At 30.0% G+C, this 14,707-nt stretch overlaps 1 protein-coding gene and 1 non-coding gene across 2 annotated transcripts in view; both read left to right on the forward strand.

The window, feature by feature from the left end:
* Positions 1 to 1,759, forward strand: part of LOC112687534 (5-hydroxytryptamine receptor 1D-like) — a 165,784-nt gene extending 164,025 nt beyond the window's left edge. The window contains exon 8 of the mRNA XM_025560278.1: positions 6 to 1,759. Within this exon, the coding sequence (XP_025416063.1) occupies positions 6 to 521 (516 nt within the window). The 3' untranslated portion in view covers positions 522 to 1,759. The remainder of the gene's footprint in view (positions 1 to 5) is intronic.
* A 6,034-nt stretch (positions 1,760 to 7,793) lies between these two features.
* LOC112687543 lies at positions 7,794 to 7,900 on the forward strand. The gene has a single exon (XR_003148993.1). It is a non-coding gene; the product is annotated as a U6 spliceosomal RNA (small nuclear RNA).
* Positions 7,901 to 14,707: the final 6,807 nt, after the last annotated feature.

Raw genomic sequence — 14,707 nt, forward strand, 5'->3', positions numbered from 1 at the left:
ACGAGCACCAGCTGCTCCGGCGCCAGGCCGCCGGATCGGCCAACGCGCTCAACTTCGGCCACTATTGCGCGGACGCCGCGGCCGCCGGCCTGGATAACGGCTCCATCAGGCGGTGCTACTCGTCGTCCGCGGGCGTGGACTGCCGGTTCGCGACCTCCGCGTCCTGCAATCAGAGCGCGTTCGTGCGCAGGATACTGCGCGACTCACCCCGGTCGCCACGGATTCTGATCACGCGCGCCATGTCCGAAGAGAACGAGTCGTCGTCGTACGCATCCGAACCGGAAACGCCGGTGCACAAGAACCTGATGGTGCACAAGCTGTCCTCGTCCACCGTCACGCTGTTCATCGACGATAACCGGAAGAACGGTGGTGGTGATGGCGGCAGTGCGACCGTCACATCCGGCTTGCTCCAGGACTACGAGGACGAAACGTCACCCGCCTACAGCAGCCTGTCCTCCAGCAACGATGACAGCAGCTGCGCCACACACGAGCTCACCCGGCTCACGCGGCTGTCCGCGTGATCCTACGATCCCTCCGATCCCGTTCCAACGAAACCACTCTCTGTCCGTTACCCCATCCTGCGTACGATATTTCATCGGTACGTTATATGCGGTCGGTCGACGCCGAACCGTTCGAGGGATCAAAGGTAATCATTTGGTTCGTTTCTGTTTTTTTTTACTTTTATTTATTTATTTATTTATTTTTTAATCGTTACCGCGCATTATTTATTTTTTCTCGCGCTCGTTTCGCATTTCCGTTTTGCGTCAAGCTCACCAACGAATTTCAATATGAATCCGTTTTAATTTTGTATACTCGATTCGTTTTTTTTTTTTTTACTTAATAGTTTTTAATGCGATCAAACGTTCGAATATCGTCTTTTACATTTTCTGATCTGCATACCATAGGATATCGCAAAATGTGTAACTATTATTCATGGACAGTTCATGTGAGATAATTATCTACAACATTACGTATTCTATAAGCATACTTTTCATAATTGTTATAAAACAAAAATTACGAGTGTGTAAATATATTATTATCTAGTCGAATGGCTATAATAGTGTGGCAATTCGCTTGTACAAACAGTGTAGATATTGGAAAGGGTATTTGCGATTGAATAATAATCGGGTATGGTAATAGAACAGAAACATAACTAAAATACACCAGTTAGGATAGACGTTTATTGTACTTCGGTATTCCTTAATAACGACAACAATTATTTTCTAGATTAGTTCAGGAATAATAATTTTAATGTTATTGACGTTTGTTGCACCTGGATGAGTGAAATTAAAGTAGTTATAGAGTTCAAAGATGAATGCAATTGATCTTTTTTCAACATAGTTTCACAGTTCGTAAAATAAGTTAAATTAGAAACTTTATTTAATGTTAAACAAGAATTATAATTATTTTAGACCCATTTTATGTACACTTACACCTTATTTTAATTTCCGATTTAAATTTGTATTGATGAATATTTTTTCAAACCCAAAGTTATTTAATAATCACCATAAAAAAAAAAAAAAAAAAAAATGCTTGAAACTTTAAAACTACTTCAGATGATCATTAGTATACATTTATAAGTAGAATTTAGTTAAGATTATTGTATTAGGCACAGTTCTATAGCATACAATAAATTAACATGCAACGTAATGTTAATTCTTCTATAAACGGTTGCTGTAAAAAATATAGTTTACATGTTTTAATTAATATTCTTACGTGTAACTATAAAATTTTAGATACTTACAATTAAGATTGAACATGATCGGTAATTTTAATTAATTTTAATTGTAATCGATTAATGATTAATAAAATGATGAATAATATGTTATCTTTTTTAAAAACTGTTTTGATGGAATTTAGATTGATAAGAAATTGAGATCACTCGTTGTTTTGAATTGTATAATTATTCTGAAACAATATCATATTATTGATAAAAAAAAAAACTTATAGCTTGTTTACATTTTTCTTCTTAACGTTTACCTCCTTATAAAAATATGGTACTTTAGTTTTATACAACTATTGTATTAAATATAATCATAATTTTTTGCATCACGTAGTATCGACACGTATAAGAACGATAATAATAATAACAAATACATTCTAGTCATTATATTATACTTAAGATTATAACTGATGTTGGCAATTATTTTTCATTAGTCTTAATATCCCTGAATTAGTTGTTCGTCACGATACAACGAGTGGAAATATATGTGTACATATTATATAACTTATACATATATATAATACATCATGTTACGGGTAAATGTTGAAACCATTTGGGTAACCGTTTGGGTTAGTTCACGCAATTCCTTTGAATGAAAAAAATATCAAGTAACCACTGGAAAATTAGTAAATAATCTAATTTAAATGATGATGGAAAATGTATTTTTTTTTTTTTTTTAATACTCTTGCTAGCTTTCCTAAAGTACCATTATGAATAATAATATACTACTGCCCTTTGTTCCTTCAACTATGTTCTCTTATAAGAACCGATTCCAATTTCGGTTACTCGAGTCTTGGGGGTATTAGCTTCTCCGTTAAATATTTCAGCAAACACGTCAAATACGGTAGTAGTTGGGCAACTGTACCTACTCGTTTGATGATTTATTATGCGTATGATAAACGAATCACGTAAACCAATTATGTCACTTCTGCGCCTCTGGTACGGAAACGAAATCATTAACCCTTGAATGCATCTAATTTATTTCAAATAATTTGGACACATTGATACCGTTGAACAATGATTTTCAGATAGATACAAGTATTTTAATGTTGCAGTTTGCAATTTGCAACAGATTTAGTGTAGTTTATTATTTACAGGTAAGCTTAACTGTGTATTTTCGTAATATATATCACATATTATATTTTCTGTCATTTTTTTCAAACTTTCCTACCAAGCGTGGAATTAATGTTAAATAATGCGCGATTTACCCAACTTCTACGTTTATCCGTAACAAAAATATTTATTTTAAGATCTTTTTTAAGATTTTTAATTTAAATTAAATTAATTTTAATTAAGAATTTTTTTTTCAATTTTTTCAATCGAATTTGAAGTATTTCTGTTTTATATAAGATTTATTTTTATTGTTTTTTATCAAACAGATTTTTAATTTTATACTTTTTAAAAAAAAAAATGTCGTTTTAATAATAAAAATAAATCATCTTACATACGTCTGTTTACATTTTAAAAGACTTAATGATAATTTTTATTGTACGAATGTTTAAAGTTTAAATGCATTACAAGCTTTTTTTTTTTTGTTATGAGGTTTACATTCGGAGCTCATTTGAGCTAGGGCACATTTATAAAAGAATTTACTTTAATTACAAGAACTATCTGTTTTAGAAATAATCGATTGTAGAAATGATTTCATGTACCGGAAAATATTTTTTTTATACATTTGAAATTCCTTTTAAAGTCGACAGCTATTTTTTTAATAACATTCTACAAGCATAAGAATCATCTAAATTGTTATAAAATCTGTACGATAAAAAAATAATAAAATATTTTTATTACATATATATACACAAGTATTCGAGATTTTGTTTGAAAAAATTATTAAATTCGAGCAACAAAAAATAAACGTAACTTACATAACACATAAAATTGATTATTTTTGCCGTTTATACATTAAGTACCTTTATCTACTAAATATATATATATTTAATATCGTATCTATTACATAGACTGTATTTTTGAGATAATTTTGAACGAAATTTATGTGTATATACAGACTTGAGTTATACATTTTAAAAACTGCTGTATAATATAATACAATGAATTGTGTGCCCAACCGAATACTGTAAACATTTAACAACCCTTTATCGTCAATATACTATTCGCTTTGACTTAGTGTCAATAATATTTATTTTCTATTTTACAAACAATTGTTCGTTATTAACACAACATCTTGGTTCGCGATATAGTAATATTTCAAGTATAATAAGATCGTCGTACATGATAATATGAGGTTAATTTTCAATATGAATATATTTCGCCGAATGCACTATGTTGGTGGATTTACACTGTAATTTTTATTTTTATTATTATTATTATTATTGTTGTATTTTTATTTTATTTTTTGTGTGCAGCTCGGACAAAACATACAATTTGTATTTTTTCCCCTGTATTTTTAAGATATTATTATAAGATGTTGTTATAACTTTAGATTAATACTGAAACGCTTTTAATGAATGTACCATATGAAAAGTTACCATGTAAAAATATAATTTATTGTGTTAGTTAAATATAAAATATAAATCACCAATATTATCAACGTATCAATTTGTATGAATTACATTCAACCCAAAAATAACTGGGATTCGTATTTTGTCATCCTGTTATTTTTTTATGCTACTATTCCTATACCTTTTCGTAAAAATAATCTTTTGAATTGTATTAATATTTATCGTCGAAATTAGAAAAAAATAAAAGGTAAATTGATACCCCTGATAAACGGAAACCACGTCAACAAGAATCTAAATAAATATTATTCTTATGTAGTATAGATTAACATGTACACATAGTTTTAATAAGATAGATAAAATGGCCTAATTTGACAATACTTTTCTGTCTTCGCATTTCTTGATCTCTATCGTCATACTTTTTTCTGAATTCATCACTATCATCTATTCAAGACACTAAGTCGTCACCTCTACACGACACCTTGAAGTAAATCGTTATAATCTCCTATTTTATCTTCACAAATTATCACTAAGCTCCTTTATACGTCGTATCACTTTATCAACAGTAAGCCATTTGTGACTTTAAACGCATCCCCTTTGATTAGTCTGCACTTTATAAAATAAGTCCTTTCTTATTTTCTTTAATTTAAAATGAAAAATCATTTCTAACTACCTTATCTACATCTGACGTTCATCCATTATTTCCATTGTATACCCCTTTGGTCTTTGATTTAAATACCATATCTCGATGAAAAAAAGAAAAAATAATTTAAAAAAATAAAATAAAAATAAGTTTAATTATATTTTATCTTTTTTGTTGATAAAAATATATAATGAAAAACTGTAAACATTTTTGAATTTAAAATGCAAAACAATAAATAAATATATTGAATATGCTAATCAAGCTTGGATTAAAAATTATTTAATTATAATACTAAATCAAATTCCCTTTAAGTAGGTATGTAATATTTAACATAGTATGTTTATAAATATATACAAAATGTAAGCACTTTAATGTATACAATCACATGAATCGAGAATTGATGAAACCAAAAAAAAAGGATAATTATTAGGAGGGTTCATAATTGAATGTTTAAATCATACCAGCAACAAAAAAAAATATATATATTATTCACTATATCGATGGATATAGAATAATGGTAAACGTATAGAAATTGGTAACTATATATTGCTAATACAAAATTAATTTAGTAGACATGAAACGTACCTAACTCACATCAATACAACAATAAATAATAAATTAGCCCTTTGACTCAACGATATAAATAAATAATGATGTGACAAATACATAAAATAATGTAGAACAATTGTAAAAACTCGAATGGACTGAAGTGCAAACTACTTACCTATTTATAAATAACAAGATCTCACATAAATTATGTTATATAAAAATAAAATTCAAAAATAATTTTAAAAATAATCGTGGAGATTTTCGCACACGTGTAAAAATAAAAAAATTGGTCTTTGACTACTAATATTGCAAATTAAAATAAATAATAGTTTATCTTATAGCAGCAAAAATGCGAATATAATAATAATAAAAAGTTGAGCTATGGTTTCACACCTACAAAAATAGACTTCTAAGTCGAGTGAGATTCCACTGTCAGACCAGACACATCAGTGGTGTCCAACCCGCGACGCGCGAAAGTATTTTATGTGGCTTATGTATTTTATTATTAAAAACATTTTAAAATAGAACAAAATATTTAAAAGAAGTAAAATTATTAAAAAATACGATTTTCTATTAATTTATAAATTTTATCTTTCGACGTTTTCAATTAGAAATTTCACAATTCAATATCGGAATGACCCGGGTACTCAAAAGAGCATACCGATAAAATTAATGTGTACTTGAATCGTGTCCCTCAATCTCTTATCTTTTCAATAATCAATAAAATATATTAAAACAAGTACAATATGTACCTATATGTATGTTATATACCTGTTATGTATAACAAAATTATATTATTAGATTAATATTGACATTATTCGTATTTTTATGTTTGGTGGCCCGCCGAGGAAGAAATATTGGGCATCACTGAGATAAAGGTACGAGTAAGTGGCGCAACAATCAGGATGGATGGTGATGTCTAACATTGGGGCACCATGACTCAAAAAAAGCCCTATAATAGGCCTAAGCTTGAAGGGAATTTTCAAAGCGAATGAATTGAGTAATAAGTAGTTAGTATTGAAAAAAAAATTTACTATAGTTAAATAGTTATAGGGTTCCAAGATTACCTTATAATGGGAGCCCTACAGTTCTAATTGCGCCATTGGAATAGGTGAATGATGTTGCTGTATCACTACTTTCGAACAAATGACTTTGAGCGAAATAGGTCGGGTATATAATGACGTAAATCATTCGAGATTTTCACATTTTAGAAATTAATGAATAATTGCTTTTTTAGAAAACAAATCAAATAAGAAGTTCCAAATCTAATGTTACATCATTGTCATCATAAATAGGTCAAACCTCGGATGAGATTACCTTTAGTCATCAAAAAACTATTCTACTATGTTCTTTCACATAACACGTCCACTAAACCTTCAAGGAACTCTTTATTTCGTGATTGCATATACACCGACTATCACCCATCCCGTTTTTTAACCGTTTAAATTAAGAAGCTCTAAGCTCTATCTTCAGTATGTTCACACAGACTTTAGTGCAACGCAATTACAATTTCTGTACACAGATTCTGTATTAGAGAAAAAGTATTCAGTATTGGCTCATCAAATCCTGTATTGGTTTCACTTCATTTCAACCTCACGCTATTCTTGTAATAGTCATAAGTGTCCGATAACCGAAAACCGAAAACCGACGACGAACCAAGTAAGTACTATTTTATTTTGCTTCCAAAACTACTCTGTTGCACTAATCTATTCTTGAAAATTTTGAATTCTGAATGTTAAACTTCTTTAAATAAAAATAAAAGTAAATAACTCACATCATATTCCATCAAAATCATTCTATACATATTTCACTCCAGTACATCACCATCAACACTTTTTTTTTACTTTTTTTTAATTTAAAGATATTACAGGTAGAACAGTTTATATAGTATGAAAATCAAATTTTTTAATAACGTAAGTTGAATCTAACAAAGCACCTACAATTTTGAAAAAAAACAAAAATTTTAAGTGTTCATAAGCAATATAAACTTCATTAAGATAAATTTAAATTATGAAATATCTTTAACTAAACATCTAATATTGTTTAATGAAAATTTGTTGAAATATCTTATTTTGTTAACATTTCATTTTGCAAAGCTTATAACTCATTTTTGTAAATCTTCAGTATCTTAATTTTTTTTTTTTTTTTTTTACTGCAAAGAAAAGTATATAAAATATAACTTATACAATTTTCAAACCTTGAGTATAAAAATTTAAAAATTTATGAATTCTTGGTTACAAAGATTTTCGTGATTTATATCGTTTTGTCAAAATTTAACTATCAGTTATCGTATTTTTTTTATTTTTTTTTTTTTATACTGTAGTATTTATGTATAATGAACTTTTTATTAAATCAAAATTATACCATCAATATTTTTAAAAGAATTTAAAAATTTAATTTTGTCGAAAGCCGTTTTGCTGTAAATTTTGCATTTATCTATTTTTAACTTTTTGAAAGATACAGAAAAGATTAGTATGACCTCTGCATAAGGATGACACGCAAAAACGTTCCACACTTTAACTATATCTAATTTCTACAAAACTACAACAACCCACACTATTTACACTTATCTCCATGGACACTTCCATGGTTAGATACCTCTTTAACTAATATTAATTATTATGCTCTGAAGGATTCTATCAATGGATAGTCTGTCTCATCAAGTTACTCTACTACTGTAAATATTTATTTTTGTACAAAGTCCTCATATTTACTTATTGTATTTTTTTCTTTCAAATACTGATTGTAAGTTGTCTAAAATAAGAGAAAAAAATGTTTTCATCAGTTTTTTACTAAGAAAACTATTGGGAAATTCATAAAATAACTCCTTTCAAAGTACCAACTAGACAACATTTTTTATCAGAAATCTTTTAAGATTTTGATGACAGAGCTGACCTTCCGATCGTTTACACGGATAAAAAAAAATTAAATAAAAAGAATATCTTGGTAAAATCAATATATTCCTCGTTTCACTCAGAACCCAAAAATCTATAATAATAAAAATGTGACGATTTGCATTTTGGAAAAATGTTTAAAAACTCACAGCGTTACGTGTACCCACAGAGAAATAAAAATTCACTCGCGCTAGGTCTTGAGTTGATGATGATTATTATTAATATATAATGTATAATAGTAATAATATTATAATAATATAACTTTTCGATTCAATCCGGCTATAACGTTACAATATGACCTCATGCTCAGTATGTCCATAGCTCTGTTATCAGTTTTGGGGTTTTTTATTTTATATTTTACCTTTATATTTAAACGTTAGAATAACGAAAATCAGTTTTGTTAATTACGTGAATTAATTGTGGTAGTTTCGGTTTCCACTTGAATATGGGTCGCAAAGACTTCGTCGACTAATTTAAATAATAACGTGCAACAAACCGGTAATAGTTCGCCTCGTTTGCCAATGTCTTCAAAGCGAATATTATCTAATACATAAGTTTCGCCACGTCATGAAAGTGAAAAGACCAAAACATTTAATTCGCCAAACCGTCTCGTCGTTTTCGCTCCAGGCAACACCAACAACATCGTATTTCCCGTATACACTCACAAGCGACGTAATAAATCAACCTTTGAGCAAAGGGTTGTACCACTGGCTCCGTCTATACAAATAGAGGCATGACAAATTTCTTCGCGTTCAATGACGTTCTAAACAAAATCATCTCAGTAATATTATACGTGATGTATGTGTGTCAACAAACTAAATATATGTACGTAGTCACGTCGCGGTCACAAAGAGATCCGAATTCGTGATATACCAAACAAATTGCTTATAGGAAAATTTGTTCGTGATATAATTATTTTAAGCTGGTCGACTTTCTTACGTCTATGTTTCCACATTAAATATTTGGATACGCTTTGTTGATTTACTGCACTGTCAAATCTCAAAAAATGTGAGGTAACAGGGAACGTCTATTGATTTCTGTGGAAATGGTATAAGGATTTCGAAAAAAAACCCGAATCCAGCACGATGAACATCGATCTGTGAATGTTTTTCAAATTCTTTGTCACGCAATGAAATCGGTTTTCGGGCAATGATACGTCTAAGCCGTTATACTTTTGGCACGTAATTAAAATCAAATCCGTTTAAAGGTAGTTCGTGGTGAGTATATAATACTCGTGCACATGATTTACACATTTTATTGATTGGGTCGAAAAAAAAAATCTAACACGCGGGGGATGCTTTCGATCAATACCGAAACGAGAGAATGACGAAAAATATTTATTGTCAGGTTATGTTAATTCACGCGTCTTATTGAATATTCAATCAGTCCGTGCGTGGCACCCAAGCTCTCAGGCCGAGTTACTCCGACCCTGATCGAAAACGCCGCCACGCCCCGTTATGATTGACAAGTGAAAAATAAGTATACATCTACACAAACGATGACAAACGTCGAGATTTATTTCATTTCAATTATTATTTTTTTATCCCTCCCCTTCCTCCGCATCACGTTAATTATATATATATATATATATATATATATACCCACCACGACGTAGCCGATGTATGTATATTTTTTTTATTTTTTTTTTCATTCATCCCTTCCAATACCACCACAAGTCACGTCATCCGTATCGATATGTATATAAATATATTTACGTGCACACGTGTGTCGTTATACTATCGTATTTTTATTTTGCTCGTGCGGCCCTCGCCCGGTCGAATTCGCATCTTTTCACTACGGAAAATTTTATTACAAAACGGCCTTTGACACCGTAATCCACCGAATATCTTACGCGTATATACCCACCAAATCACCCGACGTCAATCAATTCCGCACTGCATGTGCACGCTACTGAACTACAACGCGGTGTACAGTATACCCCCGAGGGCATATACCTTACATTATATATTTATAATACAGGTTGTGTATAACACACGCACACATATGTATGTACACTCGTACCACGATAAATCCGATAATCGACAAACACGAAGAAACGTAATAAGCGTGTGTGGGGTCGTTGCAGTTCCATATGTGACAGCTAATTACTTCTCGCTAAAACGGTTGAAAAAAAAATAACATATGTTTAACGACATTATGAATTATAAAAACGCAATGAATAAAAAAAATCGAAAATGCGTTCCGAAACTTATAAAACATAAACAAAAACCTTAATAAATCATCACTCGGCAACATGATTGATGTATAGCATCTACACATATACACCAATGTATAAATATATATTCGTATCACCGCTATGTCGCGTCACGACAAAGCAATCCCAATTATTTATAATATTGAAGATTTAATGCGAGTTGAAGCTAGAATAACTGTCGGTCGATAACAAAGTGATACGAGACATGTACAAAGTCATTATATCGCGGTTAAAGAACCATCGTTTAAAAGTACTTTTCTTTCTAATCCCTATCTAACCCCATTTAAAACTGAAAGTACACTACTGGCTATCAAAATACTTCAAATTTTTGTTGCGTCAAATTAATTCAAAATTTATTGAACAATATATACCTACGTGAGAAATGCAATAGGTATTATAAAGTTCAATAAAGATTTATGCTCAGATTCTTGGTTACAAAAGACTTTTATGTGTAATTATACAACATTAGTGTTTGATATGATAAAAGGAAATATATATTATATAAACATATCATATAAAGTCCCCGAGGTGTACTTGGATACTCAGTCGTTACCCAAGTTCTGGAAATATGTATTTAGCGGTGAAAGACATATGCGCCAAAAGGAGATAAGATAAAAAAAATCATATCATATGAAAGTGCCAAAATCTTTAGTACCTGTGTACCAAAAAAGTGAAAAAAGTTAGATTAAAAAATCAACCAATTTATCATAACTATATTTATTTTAATTTATTTTTATGTATTTTATATCTTATCGATTATTGACAATCTTAAATATTTTTAAATATTTATACAAAATATATTAAATATTAATTTTTTCGTTAATGATATGTTCTTTTTGAATCTTTGGCGCTTATGTCATACAACCATACTTAGAAAAGTAATTTAGATAAGTTCAGAGATTAATTCAACTGTGTTTTATCAAATAAAAATGAACGCAATTAAAATGTCTATTATATTCAACGGAATAATATTAAATTAACTAGTACCTGCTTGTTCCATCCTACACACTACATTAATTATAAAAAATAAATTAAACATTTTGTTTCATCACAATTAAATACAACCAACGGAAAAATGCCTCTTTATAAATATACGTATTTCTTTTGATTTCTACGAAGACACGAAATATAATTAAATATTATTAAAATATATCGTATACTATTTAATCATTCTCGTAGTAAAATCTATTTTATGCAAATAATTGTTGTACCGTTAACTTTTTATTTATTTACTTATTATATATATATATATATATATATATAAACAAAAAAGTTACTGTGTCGAGTCGAATTATTGTTCAACTCAAAACTTTTTGAATATTTCGCTTGGCGCGTCCGGTATGTACATGAAGGGTCAATACCTTGCAAAATATACAGCGTGATAAACTGTCATCACTACATATATTTATCACGGAACGGTCGAACTACCTGTATGTTTGCGTTGATATCGATTTACATGGTCATTACTTGGTCCTTGGAGACGGTGGTTCAGAATATTTAAAAATAATAATAAAAATAACAGTTTACCCAGGTGACGGTTTTAAAATTTCGTTTCAAATATACAATAATTACAGTCTTCGGTTGTGTGAATACTACTCATAAATATATCAATTTAGAAACTTGCCGATTTATTTCAATTTAAGGATCGACCAAATTCAAGCAGACGGTCCAATTTGACCACGTCCTCGTATTATTTGTCATCGTTCAGTTCCCTAACTCCAGTTATGTACGGAACGGCTAATTAAATTACCGGGGATATGAGAAACAACGGTATGTCAAATTTTGTCCACGGGTCGCACTGCAATCAAATATCTATAGCTGTGAAACGGACTATAGTAAATATTAAGCTTAAATAATTTAGAAAAGGATAAATATATTGAAAACGATGTAGTAGCCCAGTGGTAATACAACTATCTCAATACAGCAAATATTAAAATTTCTCAAACCTCATGTCTCGTGGATATACTTTTTGTACTTTTTCTAACATACAGGTATTCAATAATATTATTTCATTAATTTGTAGTTGTGAGTGCAGTATGATTATTATTATGTTGATAGCACTATTATTTTCATAATCCTCATGAATATTTTTATTGTTATCACCACATTACTGTTAATTATTAGTTAATTTAATGCTTCGATCCTAGTAGACCTCTTTATTGTGTAATAAAATATTTATTTGAATACCTTATACTTTTGATCGAAACAGGTGATTCACTCACGCAGCGAGGTTTTAGGTTCACAAACAAATCATAATCCCATTCGCAACAATATCAAGGTTTATACAAAAACTTGCTTATTTGTCATGCCGGTTCAAGTAAATTTGGTTATATAAATGATTCTAAATTAGTATTAAGCTGAAAGCTAAGTCCTACACACCCAAATTATCAAATATAAATTAACGCCACTTTATTTAAGAAATGATTTATTGATATGTTGAACAATTTGGAGGAACCTTGCGTTATTGTAATGGATAACGGAACTTACCATTCTGTACTTTGTGTCAATTGCCCAAAATTAAATGCTATTAAATCGAGTGCTCAGCAATGACTCAGAGAAAATGGAGTAGATTTTTCTCCGTTAGAAACGCTTAGTGAATTACGCGAACGTGTAAAGTCAGTAATACCGAAGGAAAAAAATACGAACTCAACGGAATCGCACTCCAAATGGGCCATGAAATTTTACGTTTACCGTCATACCACTGCCAAAACAACCCTATTGAATTAATATGGTCACAGGTAAAAGGAGAAGTCGCTAAAAATAATATAACTTTTAAATTTAATGATGTCGAAAAATTGTTAAATGATACATTGGACTCAGTAACTGTTGACGATTGGAAAAAATGTGCCGATCACTGTCATAACCTGCAAGAAGAGGATTTCATAAAAGAAGGTTTGAAAGACGAAATTTTGCAAACAATAATACTAACAATCAATCCTGATGACAGTAGTAATAGCAAGAGTGACAGTGAAGAATCTAAATTTTATATAATATTATTTTAATTAAAAATGAATGAAATTATTTTGATTTACTGTATAAAATAAATACCCATGTTTACACTCGTAATGTTTTGTCTACTTAATAAATTATATTTTAATAAACTGTAAAAAAAATGTGTTCATTATTATTTGAAATGATTAAATAAATAATTGATAAGATTTTAACTAATAGACCAGTACGTGAAATACACAGAAAATATCCGATATTTCCAGCGAATCTAACCACATTCCGGGATTTATAAGTCTTATGATGTATGCATTTAAAATTTAAAAATACTAAAACATGCCTGAATATGATATAAATCAAATACATTTAATTATTCTATAATACTCAAAAATAGAAGTGTAAAATATGAAAAAAAAAAATTTTATTATTAAATTACAAAAATGCATTCTGTTAAATTTGCCAAGTTCTATGATGCGGTAAACCATAATAAATTTGATAACGTGTAAAAACTTCCCGTTGAAGCTACGAGGATACTAGAATTTTGATTAATAACACAAACACTATTGAAATGTTTCCCTTATTCATCAAAATTCTTACTCCGTATTCCTCCATTATTTCGAACCCTACCACCTACCTAAGAGCGTATTCAATATAACCCATGCGCCGCACGATTCGAATTTGTACTCTGTAACTAAGTTTTAACCATGTATATACGAGATCATTGTTTCAATGATTTCTGTTGCAACTCTTAAGTTTATTTCAAATATTATGTATTTTCAGCGCACACTTCGGCCCAATTGTCATTTTCTTATATATGAACAATGTAATTTTAAAATATCGAAATCAATAGATATACTATAGTACCTAATAATTATAGTAACCTGTGGTTATTTTATTCTTAAAGAGACTTGAATGAAATAATTTTAGGAACCGCTGGCATTTTAAGCAATTTTTCACACGAGGTTTGCTAATGGTACGTAAACATTTAAAATAATATAATAACAATACATTTTAAAAACCTATTTTTACCAGCCAAGTCAAGCGACTCAATGAAATTTCAAGTGCCCGACACCACGACAACGGATTTCGATGAGATCGAATTACACTTATTATTTAATCAAATCGCAATGGGGATGTAGAAGGTTTATGTTCAAATTACACTAGGGTTGAAAAAAACGTGTTCGAATTTCACTCGGGTTAACAAAAATATTATGTTCGTATTACACTCGGGTTATGTTGAGAAATGATCAAACCACATTTGAAATTATAAATATGTCT

The sequence above is a fragment of the Sipha flava genome, unplaced genomic scaffold (assembly GCF_003268045.1).
Source record: "Sipha flava isolate LNK unplaced genomic scaffold, YSA_version1 356_pilon_pilon, whole genome shotgun sequence".
NCBI lineage: Eukaryota > Metazoa > Arthropoda > Insecta > Hemiptera > Aphididae > Sipha > Sipha flava.